The sequence below is a fragment of the Ceratotherium simum genome, chromosome 3 (assembly GCF_057802395.1).
Source record: "Ceratotherium simum simum isolate JZ-2026a chromosome 3, ASM5780239v1, whole genome shotgun sequence".
NCBI lineage: Eukaryota > Metazoa > Chordata > Mammalia > Perissodactyla > Rhinocerotidae > Ceratotherium > Ceratotherium simum.
Genome location: NC_141902.1, coordinates 47,293,502 through 47,312,393, shown reverse-complemented (window position 1 = coordinate 47,312,393; position 18,892 = coordinate 47,293,502). Strand labels below are relative to the sequence as shown.

The window sequence follows — 18,892 nt, the reverse complement described above, 5'->3', positions numbered from 1 at the left end:
GTCTGTGTTTACCTTTTTTTTCCCCAGTGTAGGGCACATAGTCTTCCCTGTCCTTATGCTCTAACGCTTCCTTCTCCAGATACGAAAGGAGGTGCTCTCTATCAAACGGCCCCGTGGCGGACTTGGATGTCTGGTTCTTCTGCCGGAATCCTGCAGGCAGAAGGGCATTCTGCCAGAGAGAATGAATCAGCCATTACGACCACCAAGAATGCCAACGCTATAGGCTTTCACAGATTACCCATATAAGAAAGAATTATCGACTAGAAAGTGATACAGGCATTAAACAATTTGTCACAGGATTTTAGGGCAGTTATGTAAAAGTGTTCCAAACAAAGTTTTTTTATTAGGTAGAATTCACTTATATTATAAAAACAGGCACATACACATTTTCTTCAGAAAGTATTCTACTAGGAGGAAACACTCTTTACTTTTTAAATGTCTTGGGATGGTAATAAATATTTTTCTTAATGCTTAATAACTGCTCAGCATATATGTGTACACAGAAAATAATTCTATTACAAAGAATGCTAAATGACCGTATATATCATATTCCTTCATAATGACTTCTATTTCACTGTCAAGACTTTCTCATGATAAAAACACGCATACCATACAGTAGGATATCAGGAGATTAACATTTACTTGTTTGTCTTTAAATACAATGTGAAAGGTTCAACTTCTGTGTGTATGTACGTATATACACATCAGCGCTAGGACGTATTTGCAGCAACCACTTTATTATTCATGCACCAAGGCACCCCAAGATACTCACAGCAAGAGCTGTCTCTGGGTTTCCACGTGGGTACAGTCTTTTTTGAGTGCATGGACTGACTGAGAGTGGGGCAATGGTGGGAAGCAATGGATTAAAGTTGTCTCCTGTAGTCCCTACTCTGTATTTTCACTAAGCCCGGGAATGACAAGCAGTGACTAGACAATGTGAGCTCCATCCTTTCGTTAAAAGCCAAAGAAGTGATATTGCCTTGTCTCACTATTCCTGAGTATTCTTTTGCTTTGAAAATGGGAGGCAGCCAGAGAAGGCACACAAAAGGGCCAACTCTCTTTTGCAATACCTCCCAATATTGGCAGTGATGCTCAATCTCATGGATGTTACAATTTTTTATTACAAAAGGAGATTTTATATAAATAATGATAATAGGAAATATTCATTTTATAACTAGAAAATCTAGCACTTCAACTTTGGCCATTTGCTAAGATCCATAGTAATTTTCATAAAACTCACCTTTGTGTTCTTCTCAAGTAATAGTATGCATTACACAGAAAGCTCACCTATAAAGATTAAACACAAAGGAGGTCTGTTCCTAACCCTGCATCAAGAATGTTTTTGTTACACAGAATTGTCTATGGGAACATAAAAAAGAGACATAAGATTTCTACCCACAGACTTTGAAATCAAGACAAGAACTACACGTGAAGAATTGATTCCCAATCAACCATCAAGTCCTATCCATTTTACTTCCCAAAAAACTCACTAGTCTGTTTACTTGTCTTCATCTCCAACACCATACTTTGGTCCAAACTATGATCCAAGCTGGCATGGAATGTTACATTAGCCTCTCAAGTGGTCTCCTTGGATCAGTTGCCTGATACTCTGCATCTCTCACTCCCACCCCACAATCTGTTATCCTAGCCTCATCTCACTCACCCTCTCCATTCTAGCCACACTCACCTTTGTTCCTCCCTTGTACTTGCCATATACCTCTTTCAACCACAAGGCCTTCCCTGGAATGCTAGGCTCATACTTTTTTGCTACGCATTTTTCAGACCGCAGCTCCATTCCCGCAAGGGAGGCTTTTCCTGACCTCCCATTATATGCTCTTATATTAATATGGCATGATTATTTGATTAATGTCTAACTCGCCCCACTCCTACCAGCTGCATCATGAGGGCAAAGACCACATTTGTTTTGCTCATTCTTGTATCCCTAAGCCTAACATAGTACCTGGGCTCTATAGGTTGCCCCCCAAATATTTATTGAATAAATATTTGAGAATGCTTTTAAAGAAAAATTCTCATTAAGGCAAATTAATAAGTTACTTTCCTTCATCATCAATAAGGCACATGTGTACACACCGCTATTCCACAGCAGCAGTGTCGGAGCTGCACTCTTCCACCCCCTCACTCAAGCCCAAGGGAAATGTACAGGTTTTAAATGATATGTTAGCTGGAATTCTGGCTCCTTAAATACAGTTTCTGACCACAAAATAAATGACAGCTAACTGGCTTTGGAGGCTATAAACCCATGAATCAAGCTTTATTAGAAGTACACTTCAATTAAGTAAGTTAATGGATCTCAACTACTTAAACAGATAAAAATCTCATTTAAATGATTGCCACTAAAAAGTACATGTTTCTCCCTTGCAGTGGAATTTTGATGTAATAATATATCCCCAGGCTTGGAAATGAAAAAATAGCTTTGCCTAGGCTGACTGGCTGTCTTTTGGAGATTGATGCTTTGAGAAAATGCAGTCAGTTAGCAAATAAATATACTGAGTGCAGCATAAGGAAAGTACAATAGCCCTACGAAATACAACAAGGCACCATAAACAACATTCCTCTGCTCTTCTCTTATCTCCCTTCTGAGACTGTAAACACAATGGTGCTTCTCTGGCTGAAGCAGCTGCTACCCTTGCCTCTTGTCTTTCCTGGTCCCTTACTAGCATGCTTTCCAAAAACTTCACCTAACAAGTGGCACACTGTCCATAAACATCACCCTTCTTCCAGCCTCAACTAGGAGTATCTGAGGTTGGGGGAGTTGCAGCTGGGGTTGGGGAGCCAGCAAAATATATCCAGAGGTTAGAACGTGAGCCTCCCCACACAAGAAGCAGGCCATGGATTTGCACATAAGAAAATATACAGCACCAGTTTTTAGATCCATAGCATAGCACTTGTGTTAATAGGGGACTCACTGTAGTTTAACAGAGAGACCACTAGACTCTGCCAGGGATCAATAAGGCAGTGAGGGATCTAGTCTCAATTCTTTCCCTAATTGTAATAACTGACGCAAGTCACCTAAATTTGCTTTCCACCTGTAAAACAAAAAGCAAGTGCTTGATCAATGTTTCTCAACTAGGGGTGTTCCCCCAGGGGACAACTGGCAACGTCTGGAAACATTTTTGCTTGTCACAACTGGGGGGAGAGGGTATTAATCATGTTTTTTATTTTCTGTATTTTACGACGCTTTGACATCTTGAGGGCCTTGCTAATCTTGGAAAGACTGCCCCTCCCAGATTAGCTAATTCCTAAGGATAGCAAACAACCCCCCCTCACCACTAGTGTGCCTTTTACATGAAAACTAACCAATCCAGAGCCCATACCCCCAACCACCTCCTTTATCTCTCACATACCAAGCCAACATTTGCCCTGCCCTAAATCACCCAGGGCCAGGTACTGGACAACTAGAGACTCCTCCTGTAGCCTAGAGCCCACTGAAATTATTTAAGCCATCCAATACTAAATTTGCTCAGACTTGCCTATCCTGCTTCGCCCATTCCTTCCCTCAGAAACCACAATCAGGGTTCTGGGCCATGCTTACTCCTCACTCCTTCTGCCTCTGGACCAACCTTGGTGCTTCCCCATGTGGCCCTGTGTGCATGGTGTGCTTCCTACTCTTGGGAACCATAAGTAATAAACTCTTCTTTCAAGGCAGTTGTCTCCATGTCTGTAATCCTACCATACCTGATTAAAACAAAATCCCAGGTACATTTTAAAACAGGGGGGTGTAGTGAGTAGGGCCAGGGATGCTGCTAAACAATCCACAATGCACAGGATGCCCCCTACAACAAAGAATTATCCAGCCCCAAATGTCAAAAGCGCCAAGGTTGAGAAACTCTGGAATAGATGAGCTCTTATGCTCCTCCCAGTTCTACAACCACTGGATTCAAATAGGTCTAATAGGTTGAACTGCCAGTAGAAGATATTGCTGTGACAGGATCAAAACAGCATTGTTATTCTGAGTTATCCCCCAGACTTAGGTGTACTGAAAACTTTTCCTTATAATAACAATCACAGTTAAGGGTTTTGATCTATGGTACAGACACATGATCCAAGTGCTAAAGTAATGCTGAGAATAGGAGTATAATTCTCAACAAAAATTCAAAAAACTTTCCAGCAGGAAATAAATGTGTAGTAGTAACAAAAATAATTTTAAAAAATAAACTCTAGCTCAATCCTTAAAAGGCACTAAAAATCAGTGGCTCGGCATAAAGAAACATGTGGTAAAGAAAAGAAGGCTAGCAAATAACCATTACCTTCAGGTTAAGTAGCCATAACCTTAGAGTTCTCTCCTAACTGCCTCCCCCGGACCCACGACCATACATACCAGAGAATAACAATTCAAGGGTCAAACAGAAAGTTATTCAGTTCGGTCAGCATCTTTCAGAAAGGTAATAATTAGATTTAAGGCCACAAAGAACTTTCTAGAGACATTCTACACTGTAGCCATCATGGTATATATAGAAGCTCCGAAGAGGCACACACACAAAGAGCTAACCATCTGCTGCATTTTACTAAAAGCACTCCTCCTTGCCCAGAGAGAAAAGATTTCTTACAGGGCAGAAAATTTCTGGAGATGTTTGAAAATAAGGATGTTGGAGAAAATAGTTTAGAACAGGCATGTCAGTAGAGGTACAGAGGCAGAAGTGGGGGAACTGGAGAGGAAGAAAAAGTTCATCTGGATAAAGAGGAGGAGGGGATGGGGGTGCCAGGGAAAAGTCAGGAAAAAGCTAACTGCTCAAAGGGAGCTACTTAGTTTCAAAGGGTTTGAAAAGTTATTTCCTTTCTCGGCATTAGCTAGCACCTACCTCAGGGTCAAGATCATCCAGAACAGTTTCCAGTTGTTTCAGTTCTATTTCTGAGAGATTGCCAAGGAGCTCATCTTCATCGAGGTCCTTGTACTTTTCTAAGTCCTTCCGGAATGGTAGTGCCATGATTTGCAGTGTAGGAAGTCACCTAATTTTCTATATTCAGTACAGTCAGAAGTGCTTACTGTTTCTTAAAGCTATGGAGAGAAGAAACAAACATATTTAAATATTAAGTCATCACCCCCTACTTAGATCTATTAGGTTACATAAAATGTAATTTCCATGTGTCATATATTCTTTGGCTATATATCCATACTACCTTTGTCTATGGATCATTCAACCCCTTTACCTTTTGTCTTTTGTTGACCCCCCCCCAAAAAAATCAATTGAGGAAAAATGGGGGAGGAGGGAATAAAATTCAAATCCATTAGAACAACTACTTCACAGAACTGAGAATTTCTGATATATGAGTTTTAGGAGGAAAGAAACTATAATATGTGTTTTTAAAGGAAAAAATATGGCATTCTGAAAATGTTTCAGTGAAAGACTTGAAGCCATGCTGGGAGATGTCCCCCATTGATTGGCAATGTTGGTCAGGAGGGTCTGATTACAGGAAAGGACCTTCCCCATTCCATGTGGCCCTCTTCCACACAGCTATGAGATGACTCGACAAGCAGCATTTTTCCAGATAGAGCAGGACTGTTGTACAGGAAAGGATACTTAAAATAAGTCCTACCAAAAGTGTGAAGTAAAAATAAAGTATTTCTATAAATTCTAGCCATATATGTGAGTTATTTGTTTCATAAAATGTTCTCATGTGAACAAGAAATAATCCTTAGACCTAGTGATTTGGCTCAATATTTTTTGGTTGCAAAGCACCCAGTACTTCCAATATTTCTTTTACTACCCCCTTCTCCCAAGTTTTCCCAACTTAATATTTTAACACATATTTTCCTCCTCAAACCAGTAACATTTTATGGATCCTTTTATGTGTTTTCATCTCCTTAGAAGAAAGACAGGCTCACCATAGGGGTCTGTCAGCTAGTGATCTATCGACCACCTGGGTCCAATAATAAGCAAATTAACAGAATTGTGCTTATGCAGATGCTAATTGCAGGTATTTTGTGTAACTGCCCAAGACAGGTCTGGCTTACACCTGTTCTACATGGCATCTCATCTGGTTTAGCAATTATCCTGGATTTTTAGGTTTTTTTTTTTTTTGACAACTTATCATTGTCATTATTTAGTCTGGTAAACCCCCACTTTTTACTTCCAACTTTAGGACAGTAAGTTTACCAAGTATCCTGAGAGTGTATTTTTTCAATTAAAAATAATACAGTCTGCAGAGAAGATTCAATAGATGTTATCAGCACTTTCAAATATATTAACCATAAAATGCAATTTTAAAGAAGATGGCAGGCAATTTTAGAGGAAAAAATAAAAAATAAGACCATTTTGAAAAAACACACCCTTCATAAAAATACCAATGATACAGTATTTGAGACAGATATAAATATATGAATACATACCAAGAGCAATTATTTAGCTTATGCTATTTTTTAATGACTGGATGATCAATATAAAAAGTTTTTAATGTGGTTTAATATTTATTTTTGAGGTTTATAGTATATAATAAAGCTAATTTCTTAGTTAATAAAAATTTCAAAAAAATACATATTATTTTAATTATTTTGAGTATCCCCTCCCTTTACTCTCGAAAGTATTCCAGTACAGGCCATACTTTCAATGGTCATCCTACTAATAAGTTACTATAATGGACAAGATGATAGGAATGAGATATTGAGAGCAAAGGCAATGTGATATGCCATCCAGGTTCTATAGGTTTGGAATATGACATTCCTTAGTGACTAAATAGCTTACTCTAATAGATTGCTCTTTATCCCAAAGTAAAATCTGTCACACAAAGCATGTTTATAGTATTGCCATGAACACACTGCCCAGCTGCAGAAAGAAAACATTACTAATATGTACTATTTCATGTTCCCCTTTCCAGTTGCATCTCCCTCCCCAAGAGAAGTAGCCATTGTACTAAATTTTGAAGTAATCATTCTCTCGCTTTCCTCCACAATTTTACCTTAAATGTACATATCCTTAACAGTTCTAGTTTTGCCCTTTTTTTGCCCTTTATATAAACGGACTCATAGAGTATGTATCCTTCTGTGACTTGTTATTTTTTACTCAACATTGTTTTCAGTTGATGCTTAGAGCTATACTTCTCTTATTTTCATTTCTATATATTCCATGGTATAAATGAATATTTGAGTTACTTGTAGTCTGTCCCTCTCTATTGTTCTGCTATAAACAATCCTGTTACCTATTTCCTGGTGTCGGGGGAAGAGGGAGAATCTCCCTCTGCCCTTTTCCTTAAGGTTCTTATGGCTGGCCAAATAATTAACAAGACAGGTTAGCAGGAGAAAATAATACCAAGTTTAATAACATGTATACATGGGAGAAACTCAGAAATGAGCAACTCGTCCCTCTGTCTAAGCTGTTTGCTTAAGTATTGCAGCTAAAGGCGAGGAGCGTGTTGGGGGTGGGTAGTGGCCTGGGACTTCAGAGGGCAGGAGGACAATTCTTTTCAGGGTCATCTATAGATAATGTGGTCAGGGAGAGACAGAGTTTTTGATAAAAGGGGCTTGGTGCCTTTCCTATTGTAACCTCTATCCTACATTATCTTTACAGCCATCATGATAGAAAATCTGTTCCAGGAAGGAGCCACCATGTCAAATTCTTTAGGCAGTTAGTGGGGGAGGTCAAATGTCCTTCAGAGAAAACAATCAAGGTAAAGAGATATATTTCAGGGTGGCCAAATCTTGATCTCCCACACTGGTATACACGTGCAAGAGTTTCTCCAAGTTGTTCAAACCTAGAAATGGAATTGCTGGGAAAAGGGTAGGGTACTACTCAACTTTACTAAGTAACAAACTATTTTCAAAGTGGTTGTATCAATTTACATTCCTAGAAGATTCAGGACATGACAATTCATGTTGCTCATCCTTGCTAATTGTTGGTATTATCAGAGTTTTTTTATTTTTGGTCATTCTGGTAGATGTAAAATGTTATTTCACTGTGGTTTTAATTTGCATTTTGCTGAATGATGATGAGGTTGAGCATCTTTTCATATGTTCATTGGCCGATGGTGTTCCTTTCGTGTAAAGAATCTGTTACCCATTTCAATATCATGTTGTTTATCTTTTTTTTTTTAATAGATGCTCTTACTATATTCTGGATACTAATCTTTGTCAGTTATATGGAAAAAATCTCTTCTTTCATTTTCTCTCAACTCCTACTAGTTTTTCTAGGGGGAAATGTTTCTAAGTGTTTTTCATTTAATTTTTTAAGAAATTTACTTCTTTGGCTTATTTTTTCCTTTTCAAAACAATGGAAAGGCATTTTCTTCAGATTCAGATTATAAAATTTTGCCAAGAGGCAAGAACTTCCAGGCAATATACCAAAGTTTCCCAGATGCTTCAATTCTGCTTCAACAAAAAGCCAACAACTGGTGTTCCTCCCACCTAATGTTGCTCAAAACTTACCAATAGCATTCCTTCAGCAGGTCTTCACATTCTCAGAGTCTCTAGTTTATTATACCTTCCCTCTCAACTCATCCTTTACTGAGGAATATCCATATACCGACAAACTTCCAAGTGTTAGCAAGAGAAGCTCAGAAACTCCCTAGGAAGGGAAGCTCTGGAAGTGGTGCTTTCTGTCCTAGGGATAACACGTCCTTCTCTCTTGCTTGTCCTTTGACATCTGTCTACTGGAAGTAGAAAAAATTCTGAATGGTGAAGAGGTGAAAACAGTGTGCTAGAAAAGTATTTTATTTTATTTTATTTATTTATTTATTTTTTTAATTTTATTTATTTATTTTTTCCCCCAAAGCCCCAGGAGACAGTTATATGTTATAGCTGCACATCCTTCCAATTGCTGTATGTGGGACCCGGCCTCAGCATGGCCAGAAAAGCGGTGCGCCTGTGCGCGCCCGGGATCCGAACCCCGGGCCGCTAGTATCAGAGCGCGCGCACTTAACCGCTAAGCCACGGGGCCGGCCCTAGAAAAGTATTTTAAATCTACACTGTGTCCACAGGAATTTTTCTTAACCCCCAAGCTAATGTAATATACTTCATAAAAAGCAACAAAGATAATTTACACAGCACAGGAATAGATTTTTAAGCATGATGCTCTCATAGTCATAAAAAAAAAGTGTGTATATAAGCAAAACTTAGTTTTGCCAGATAAGGCTTGCCAGGCAAACCTTAAGGAAGAAGTAGAAAAAAATTTAATTTGAAATTGTGGTATGATCAGACTGTTTACTTCTTCATCCTTAATTCACTTTCTAGAGCAGTGGTTTTCAAGTTTTAGAGTGAACCAGAATGCCCTGGAGGGCTTGTTGGGATACTGACTTCTGGGCCCCACCCCCAGTTTCCTGATTGAGAAGGTCTGGGGCAGGACTGAAAATGTGCATTTCTAACACGCTCCCAGGGGGTGCTGATGTGGCTGGTCAGGAAGTAGGCTTTGAGTGCAACTGCTCTGGAGGAGCTCACTTCCTAAGTTCTGACAACTAGGTCTCATAACACTCTGTGGCAGTCTATCTTGTCCTACTCACAGGCTGAAGAACTTTGTTAAGATAGTCCCCAAAGTCTACGGGCTGTTGCCATGGTATGCTTTCCTTTTCACTCTGCCACTGCTTCACTGGACTTCAGTTAATAGAGACTATACTCAGGGCATCGGGAAACTCCTGGAATATTCTGGGCCAAAAGCCTTCATTCCATTAACCAACCTCCTTTCCATTTATTACTTATCTTTAGAATCCTCCTTAGTTTTCAAACTGGACTTCCAGGACCCTGCTAACTTTCAGATAGATTCTCAGCCATCTCATTTCATGAGATGTTTTACATTTCAGCTTTCTATTTGGACAATTTAAAAAAATTAATAGCCATATTCTAGATCTTTTGGATCACTTAAAATGAAGCACTGTTGTGAGATTTCAGATGCCATGTTTACATTTACATTTATCATTGCACCAGCACTGGGCAGAAGTGCTTTAATTGTTCTAAACGAATACAGAGGCAGTCTTAATACCTAAGAGATGCATTTGCACAAATGGAGACAAACCACTACGTAACCAAACGTTTCCCTGAGATTCAAACATAGAAAAGTGGTGGGAGAGTTAAGTTTGCACATGGCAGATGGTAGGACAGGCACACAGAACTCAAAGAGAGCTTTCACGGAAGCAGTCAGCACCATATTCCCATTCAAGAGCAATTTAGTTTTGTGAAAATCATCAGTTAACACTAGGATCCACAATAATTTTTTTCCTTTAAAAGGGCCCTATAAATTACATAAGGTTGAGAAACACTGTTCTACTCAATTTAACCAATCTCCACTTATTTTCTTCCAGATTCACATTTTTTATAGAGAGTAAGTTCTTGACACTGACTATATTTTTAAAAAACCAAATAAACAAACTGGAATTACATGATTCAGAGATATATTCCCTCAATACACAAGGTGTTAACCCCCATTTCATCACTCTTTCAACAGGCAGGCTTAGCGTCTTCAGACTTATTTGTTCTCTCTTTAATGTACACACGTGACCCTGTTGCTCTCTGGTTCAAAAACCTTCAGAGACTCATATGACCTACAATAGGGATAGGCAAAGCACAGCGTCAGCAGACCAAATTCAGCCTGTTGCCTGCTTTTGTAAATAATGTTTCACTGGAACATAGTCACATTCATTCATTTATGTATTGTTGATGGCTGCTCTTGTGCTACAATGGCAAAGTTGAATAAATCCAAGAGATCAGATGGTCTGTAAAACCTAAAATATTTACTATCCGGCTCTTTACAGAAAAAGTTTCCCAACCCCTGACCCTAAAGTCTAAATTCCTCAGCATGAGATACGCAGTTCACAACCTCATCCTAGCTAGCTTTTCAATACTATCTCCAGCTGCTCCCCATCACAGCCTATACTCCAAATAGGGCAAAAACTTTTAGGTCTCTATTCCTTTGCTTATTGTTTCCTCTCTCCAGAATGAAGGCATTCTTTCTCATCTACCTCTGTCCTCAGTCAAGCCCCTATACATTCTTCAAGGCTTAGCTGAAATGTCATACATATCTTCCCTGAAAAATTCCCTGGTCTCCATTCCCACCCCTAGGCAAGATTAATGGTTTCCTTATCTATGTTGCCATAATCCTTGTACATACCTCCCTTACAACCACAGGTTGTATATTAGTATCTTCAAAACTTAAGGGTGTAACTGATAACATCAACACACAATGGGAAAAGAATGTTTCCCAAAGAAGCAGATAGAACAAACTACTGTAGAATGATGGTGACATAACTAAAGAAGGCAGTAAGCATACAGGTGTAAGAAAATGGGGTTCATCAAGAGTTGGCCATATTCATTAAGCACAAGAGTGGCATGGTGTCCTGACCAGCAGATGTGACTGGCTGGTTCCCACTGCAGTTGCACTCCTGGTATGGAGAAGCATCAGGTGACCAAAGTCTGATGTCACTCAACCTTTACGTCACCCAATTACTTCCTCTTATTCTTCTCCATGCTCACCAAGTAATCTTCTAATTAACACTTAGCTACTCACATAGCTTTCCTCACTTTAAAGTAACAAATCGACATTTTGCCTTATGTACCAGTCTTTTATGAATGTGGTTAGTATAGGCCACTTTTTAAGAGAGTAGGCACCTACTGGTGGATTGAAATCAGGTCTCTGCCCAGGCAAACCTGAGGATGTGAAATCCTATCCAAGAGTTGGCTGGCCAGCTACTCCTAAAGACACCTTCTATCTCATGTCAAACCAACAATGACACTGGATTAGAGGTCATCTTTTGTATGTTTCCCTTGTTAGACACTATAAGCCCCCTGAAGAGCAGAGATTCTCTCCTAGATCTCATTCCTTACTGGGTTGCCATCACCAGGGACAGTACCTGGTGGCACATAGTTAAGCCAAATTTGATTTAATTGGATCACATCCCAGTCTCCCTTTTCCCCTCTTTAGTAGTTCCCTCTTCCCCTAGTCCCCCATACCTAGTGTCCTTCTTGCTCTCTAACTCTATTCCCTTTAGCACAACTAACAAGGCACTGATAATTAGTCTTTGATATTTCTGCTAATCCTTTGCAGCCTCTGCATTAATCACCTTTTCCTCCCTCAATGCCAACCCGTTCTGGCTCAATATTCAGAGTCCTCTGCTGTCTAATCTTCCCCAGTTACAACAAAACAAAAGAAAAAAACATCTGATTATCAGTCATCAGACCTCTGAAATGAAATATAAGCCCTGATGGAAATTTGATTTTCTTTTGGGTAAAGAAATGAATTTTCTCCTCAGGAGACACCAAGCCTCACTCTTCAGATGTGCGGGGCTCAAGACTGTGTGTCTTCTCCTTGCTGGCTTCTCCTAGGACCCCAGGCTACTGAACCAACCTGACCCACCAGATCAGAGATTTTTTTTCTATCTCAAGACTTCCTGATGAATATTTGTTTTCCAATATATTTACTGTTCATTCAACAAATATTTTTGAACATTTCCTATACCAGGAATTGACCTGTTCATAAGCAGCATACAAGACAGACCAGTTCCTTGCTCTAATTTATTTTAAAGGTGGCATACAGACAAAAAACAATGGACAAAGGAACAAGATAATATCAGATAGCAATAAATACTACAAGAAAACAACCAGGACAAAGCTATGGGGCAGCTGAGGGTCAGGTAGGTTACTTTAAGTGGTTAAAAAAGACTGTTCTGAAAAGGTGACTTTTGAGCCAGGACCTAAAGGTCCCTAGGAGCTCTCACAGGACTCTGTGCTAACAGCAGCAATCTAGGTGAGAAACAGGGTCTTTGCCTGCAGTTGTAGCTGTGGAGATGGAGAGAAGTGGATAAACGTGTGATATATTTTGGAAGGAAAGCCAAAAGGACTTGTTCACAGATTGGTTGTGAGGGGACAAGGACAAGAGATGCACTAAGGAATGACTCCTACATTAATTTGTTAGTATTTAATAATATTTTTTTGTTCCAGACCTATTTTTTTCTGAAGAGCTAAACATGGTCCTATGCCACATATTTCTAGATTTGATTAAAAAAAAGTTTCTCAATGTTTTCATAATGGTTTGTTTTGAGATTCACAAAGTCAACTGTTCTAATATGACAATTCTTGAACAAACCCATTGATAACAACCAATTAACTACACAAGAGAATAAACCAATTAAAAATTACTAACTAAAACAACTGCTGGCTATGGCCTTTAATATATTTGCAGGCTGAACCAAAGCACGTGTCTTTGATAATACCATTTCTGGTATCATCTTTTGCAAAGAGCTGAGTCTAAAAAGCAAAACAAGCAAATAACTTGTCATAACTTTAGAAAAATATTATACAATTACTGTTTCTAACTTATTTTCTTTGCAATATTTTCAATGCCTACAGTCAAACTGCTGAAGAAGAGATGGTCATGAATTCAGCAACCAGCAATCATAGTGATTTCAAGATCCACATAGCTGTCCCTTCCAATACCTAGTCTCTGAGTTCTGCGAGTGCTGCCTAGTAAACCAATTGCATTTCTCTAGTCCAGTCAATCTCCCACTCTCTTATTTGACTAATTTACCTCTTCTTTTCCCTCAAACCTTTAATATTTCTTACGCTTTGCTCTCAGATGAAGATCTTATCTTAGTATTTCACCGAGAATATAGAAGCAATTATAAAAGGACATCTAAGCTACCTCTACCAACCAAACTGTGCCTGTACCCATATACTCTACCAACTCTCTTGCTTTTCTAGATAAACTATCCAGACTCTTATCTAAGGCCAATCCTACCTCTTATGACCAGATCCCATCCCTGCTCATTTATACAAGACTGCTCCAGCAATTGTGCCTTTTCTCTACAGGATCATGCCCATCAGCATATAGACTGTAACATAGCTCCCAAATTAAAAGCAAACTTTCCTTTGACTTCACATTTCCCTCCAGGCACTACCTTATTTCTTGGCTCCTCTTTACAGCAAAACTCCTTTAAAGAAAAACTCAGTACCCCACGTCCTCTCCTTCTTTTTCTCTCAAACCTTCTCCAAACTGGCTTTTGTCTCCAGCATTCACTCCACCCAAACTGATCTTGTCAGCAATGACCTACACAGCGCCAAATCCGACTGTCTATTCTTAGTCCTCATCTTATGAGACCTCTCAGAAGCAGCATTTGACAATAGAGCACTCCTTTCATCTAAAACACTTTCCTCACTTAGCCTTAGGGATCTTAGTTTTTCTTGGTCCCCCTTATCTCTCCAGCTGCCCCATCTCATTCTCCTCTGCTAGTTCCTCCTCATCTTCCCTATCTTTAAATGTCAGAGTGCCCCCAGGATTTAGGTTCTTGGACATCTTCTCTTTCTATACTTCCTACGTGATCTCATACATTGACAACTCTTGGATTTAAAACTCTAATCTGGACCTTTCTCCTCAACTCCAGACTTAAAACTAACTACCTATGTAACATGTCTACTTGGATGGTTAACAGATATCTCAAATGTTAATGCACAAAACAGACTCCTAATTTTCTCCCCATACCTGCTCTTGCCATGTCCTTCCCATTTAATGAACAGCAACTCCATTCCTTTAGAGGCTCAGGTCAAAAATCTTGGAGTTAATTTGACTTCTCTCACATTCTACATCTGAGCCATCAAGCAAATCCTGTTGGCTCTATCTTTAAAACATCATGTCTTACCATCTCCACTGCTTCCATGCTGGTCCAAGTCATCATCATCTCTTACGTGGGCTATTGCAATAGCCTCTCGACTAGGGACCCTGGTCCCACTGCAATGCCTGTACAGTCTATAGTCTATCTTCCCAAAGTACCAGAAGTATCTTATTCTTTCTAATTGAGGTTTTTATTGAGATAATTATGTTCACAAAATAAGACACACAAAAATGTTCACAGCAGCTTTATTCATAATATCCCCAGAGTGGAAATGACCCAAATGTCCATTACCAGTATAATACACAAATGAATTGTGGTATAGGCATAAAATAGAATACTACATAGTAATAAAGAGCAACTACTGATATGTTCAAAAACATGAATGAATCTCACCTGCATCATGTTGAAAGGACTATAAAAAGCTAGACATAAAACAGTACATACTATATGTTTTCATGTATATGAAATTCAAGAACAGGCAAAACTAATCCATGGGCATGGAAATCAGAACAGCTATTGGGGGGTATTGACTAGGTAGGAACACCAGAGAATATTCCGGGGTGATGACAATGTGCTAGATCTTAAACTGGGTGGTAGTCACACAGATATATACATACGTAGAAAATTCATTAAGCTGTCCACTTAAGATTTTTTCCCTTTACTCTAGGTTATACCTCAAAAAGTTTTAAAATATATGCTTGCTTTGTGGAAGTAATTATATGTATTTGATGTTGAGAATTAAAGTTTCCACAAACTTAGAAAAGACTGATTTTTCTGTAGTGATAGTAGTAAGTAGTCATCAAAAAATGATCAACAATCTGCCTTTGCCATCCCATCAGTCACTGTCAGTCTCTCACTTCTGCAAGTCAGCCAATTAGGAACAGACTCTCTCCAGTAACACTCCTGAGTGCCAGCCAATCAACAGACTCATCCAAACCTCATGCTTCTACAGATGATGTCACTAAGGCCTCAGAAAGTTTGCCAGGCCCTGAATTCCATGCTTCCCAAAGACCCTCTATAAGAAATTGGTCTCCTCTGCTCATAGAGACTGTGCCACACCAGCATAGCTCTCCCTTATTATAGTGAGTATTAAATTCAGCCCAGTCTTTTTGTTTCAGAAATTGGTAATCTCATCATTCTTTTATGCTAAAGAAAACTTTAAGTGATTACATACGTTTACTATTAAATAAATGTATTTCAAGCTGATACATATTAGATAATAGTAGTCAGGATCAAAATATTCCCTCTAGATAAATAACCATGTAATCTTTTGAACTGGATATGGTTCACCATCCAATAACTTCATAAGCATCTGCTTCAATTTGCTTTGGTTAAAAAAATTCAAATCAATATTCTTTTCCCTTTGGTGTTTGGACCTGGCTTCTGAATTAATCTGAAAACAGTTTTAAAATAAGTTATCTCTGCCTGGAGATTTTAACATTTAAAGCATCTAAATGCTCTTTATTTAATGTTAGGCTTGAGTTTCATCTCTGCTGGTATGAGGAGAAGGAGAAACAAAGAAAGCTATCTATTTATACCCTGCATTGTTAAAGCTAGAGGCTGAGTATGAATATCTGTCAGGGATAGTGTGCAGCAGATTCCTCAACTGCAAGGGAGTTTTAAAAGTTTCATAAGGTCATTTCCTTTTTATGAGCTTATGATTCTAGATAACACTAATTATAACCAAAAAATGTACTTAGTGTCCACCACATCCAAAGCACCATGCACACAGTATTGATCTTCTAAAAACTGAAAAACATTTTATTTTAGTTGTATATAATATGTATTACTTTTATAGTAAATAAAACTTTTTTTAAAGGAAATAAATTGGATGTGAAATACGTCCTTCTGTTCAGTTCACTGCCTCTTCTATACAATGAAGCCTAAAAGACAGTACATTAAATAATGATTTTTGTGTTGATCTTGGGATGCTACGGTTGACCCAGATGTGGGCACATCTGAGTGAGGTAGCTGCTTTGCACAGAGAAGTTTGAGAAAATGATGGTTGATTATTCTACAAGTTCCATGGAAACTAGTCAACCCAAGTGTGAGATTAGCTAAGTATCCCTGTCTTTCCCACCATTGCTACTGATGTCATGTTGAATTTTTGTTGTTATTGTTGTTGCTTGAGGAAGATTAGCCCTGTGCTAACATCTGTGCCAATCTTTCTCTACTTTATATGTGGGTCACTGACGAGTGGTGTAGGTCCCTGCTGGGGATCCAAACCCTCAAACCCGGGGCCACCGAAGCAGAATGCACCAAACCTAACCACTATGCCATGGGGCCGGCCCTGCCACCTTGAATTTTTAAAAATCAGATCTATAGATCTCAAAAGCATAAGGAAAATAAAATAAAGTCTGAAGTCTAAGGGCAGCCCAGAAAAACTTGTTAGGGCCAGAACAAAGAAGAGATTTAACTGGAAGTAGGTTACTGAGGGCAAACTTAAAGCAGAAAGCAGCCAGATCATTTCTGTGACTATTACAAGAAAATACTTCATAGGTTACTCATACCACTTCAAAAACAATCTTTCAACAAGATTCTACTGAGAGACTTTGTGGTTCCCCTGTGAGTACCCCATTTCCTTTTCTGGCTCAAAGCAGCCAAACCAGCTCCCAGTCCTATCCCACCTCCTTTTTTTTTTTTCTTCTTGGTGGAGGTGCAGCATCAGAGACACAAGGCAAGGTCAGAGCAGAATCCACTCTGCGCGTACCAAAGATGAACCCACAACAGCCACACCCTTAGCATACCCAGTTTCTCAGTATCAAATGTTTTTCAGTCTTCTCTTTGGTTTGTTTAATAAATTGGGTAGACTACGAAATGCTGAAGCTTTTCTAAAAGTTGTTGCAAACTCAAAAAATCTTAAAATGGAAATGACATCATATGAACAAGTCTCTTGGGGTAATAAGGTTATAGAGCTCTTTATCTCTGCTGATTAACCTAAGAGACCCCTCTACCAGCCATACTGTGGACACAACCAAATATAATATGAGGTGGCTTGCAGGGAAAGCTTATCAGTGCTCAGCCATCAATCAAAATGCTGAATCCATCCCAAGTATATAATGGAGAAACTAATCTGAGAGTTTTATTTCTCTTTCTCTCCCAAGGGGAAGTATCGCTATGACTCATTCTTCCTCTTGTAAGAATTTTCTTAATCCACCAAGTTAGTAAGCACTGAACTATATACAAAATCCTAAAATAAACTAGGCTAGGTCTAAAAGAAATCATGCTCATAACAAGTAGAATTTTATGCAGTGAACGAAAGGTAAACAATAATATCTTTCCTCAGTTTCATCCCTTCTGAATTTCCTAGGCTTCAGACCACATTTTTTTCTTCATTCTGAAAAGCTCTCCTTTTTCAACCTTACCAATTTCCCCATCTTCAAATCAATACATATTTGTATACATTTATTAAGGGCCTATTACGTTTAATGTACTGCCCTGGGGAGGGGACATTGGACTAGAGGAGTAGGACATGAGGAGAGGAAAGGGACCATGGAAATGAGAGGAAAAGAATTTGAGAAAATTGCATGGAACAGATTCTTGTTCTCTCTCCCCACTTTAAAATGTTTCTCAAACTGGAATTTAAGAGATCACAAGAATCAAAGATATGGCACAAATAGGGCACAGAGACTGTAATACTCAATCGTAGATTTAATGTTAAATGTAGGTACAAATTAATCCTTTTAATTTTCTTCTGATATACTGTTGCTCTCTCTCAATTTACAAAAGTGGTGACCAGCAAAGTTGGGCATGGAGCAAAAGTAAATCTTTTGCCACTTTCCATCATAAGAGTACAGCCCAAGTGGCGCACTGAAAAGAATCCATCACTGAGATGTCTCTTCTTTCCTTTCTCTGCTCCCTTTTTATATCCACGGGTATGCAGAAGCCTATCCTCCAGCAATGCTATATATCAACAATTGTGCCACAATAAAGATTAAGAAGTACATCACTGTTCAACTGAAAATTTATATTTTATATAGAAAAATATACCTCCAAATGAGGAAACTATCCTGGGAGAAATCAACTACTCTCAACAAAATGTGCCTAGATGAAGATGTCCATGACTGTCCTGAGCAATACCTGCAGATCCACTGATTAACAATTAATAAGGCATCAGAATATTTTGTATGAAAGCTGTCTCAGCATTCTAGAGACTTTAAAAAGGTAAAGTTTTGATAAAATATGGGAGAAAGTGCTCTAAGGGATCACCAAAACTAATTTAAACCACCAAAATAGTTCCAAAAGATGTGGAAAATGTCAGAGAGGATATTTTTTATAGGAAGATTCCCAAATCGGTGATCAAAAAATAAATACTAACATACACACAGTGTATAGGTACTACTGTTATTTG

At 38.7% G+C, this 18,892-nt stretch overlaps 1 protein-coding gene across 1 annotated transcript in view; it reads right to left on the bottom strand.

The window, feature by feature from the left end:
- Positions 1-18,892, bottom strand: part of TMOD3 (tropomodulin 3) — a 71,172-nt gene that overhangs the window by 36,654 nt on the left and 15,626 nt on the right. Inside the window, exons 2-3 of the mRNA XM_014780721.2 lie at positions 4,821-5,017; positions 13-169 (exon numbers count right to left, since the gene is read on the bottom strand). Of these exons, the coding sequence (XP_014636207.1) occupies positions 13-169; positions 4,821-4,946 (283 nt within the window). The 5' untranslated portion in view covers positions 4,947-5,017. The remainder of the gene's footprint in view (positions 1-12; positions 170-4,820; positions 5,018-18,892) is intronic.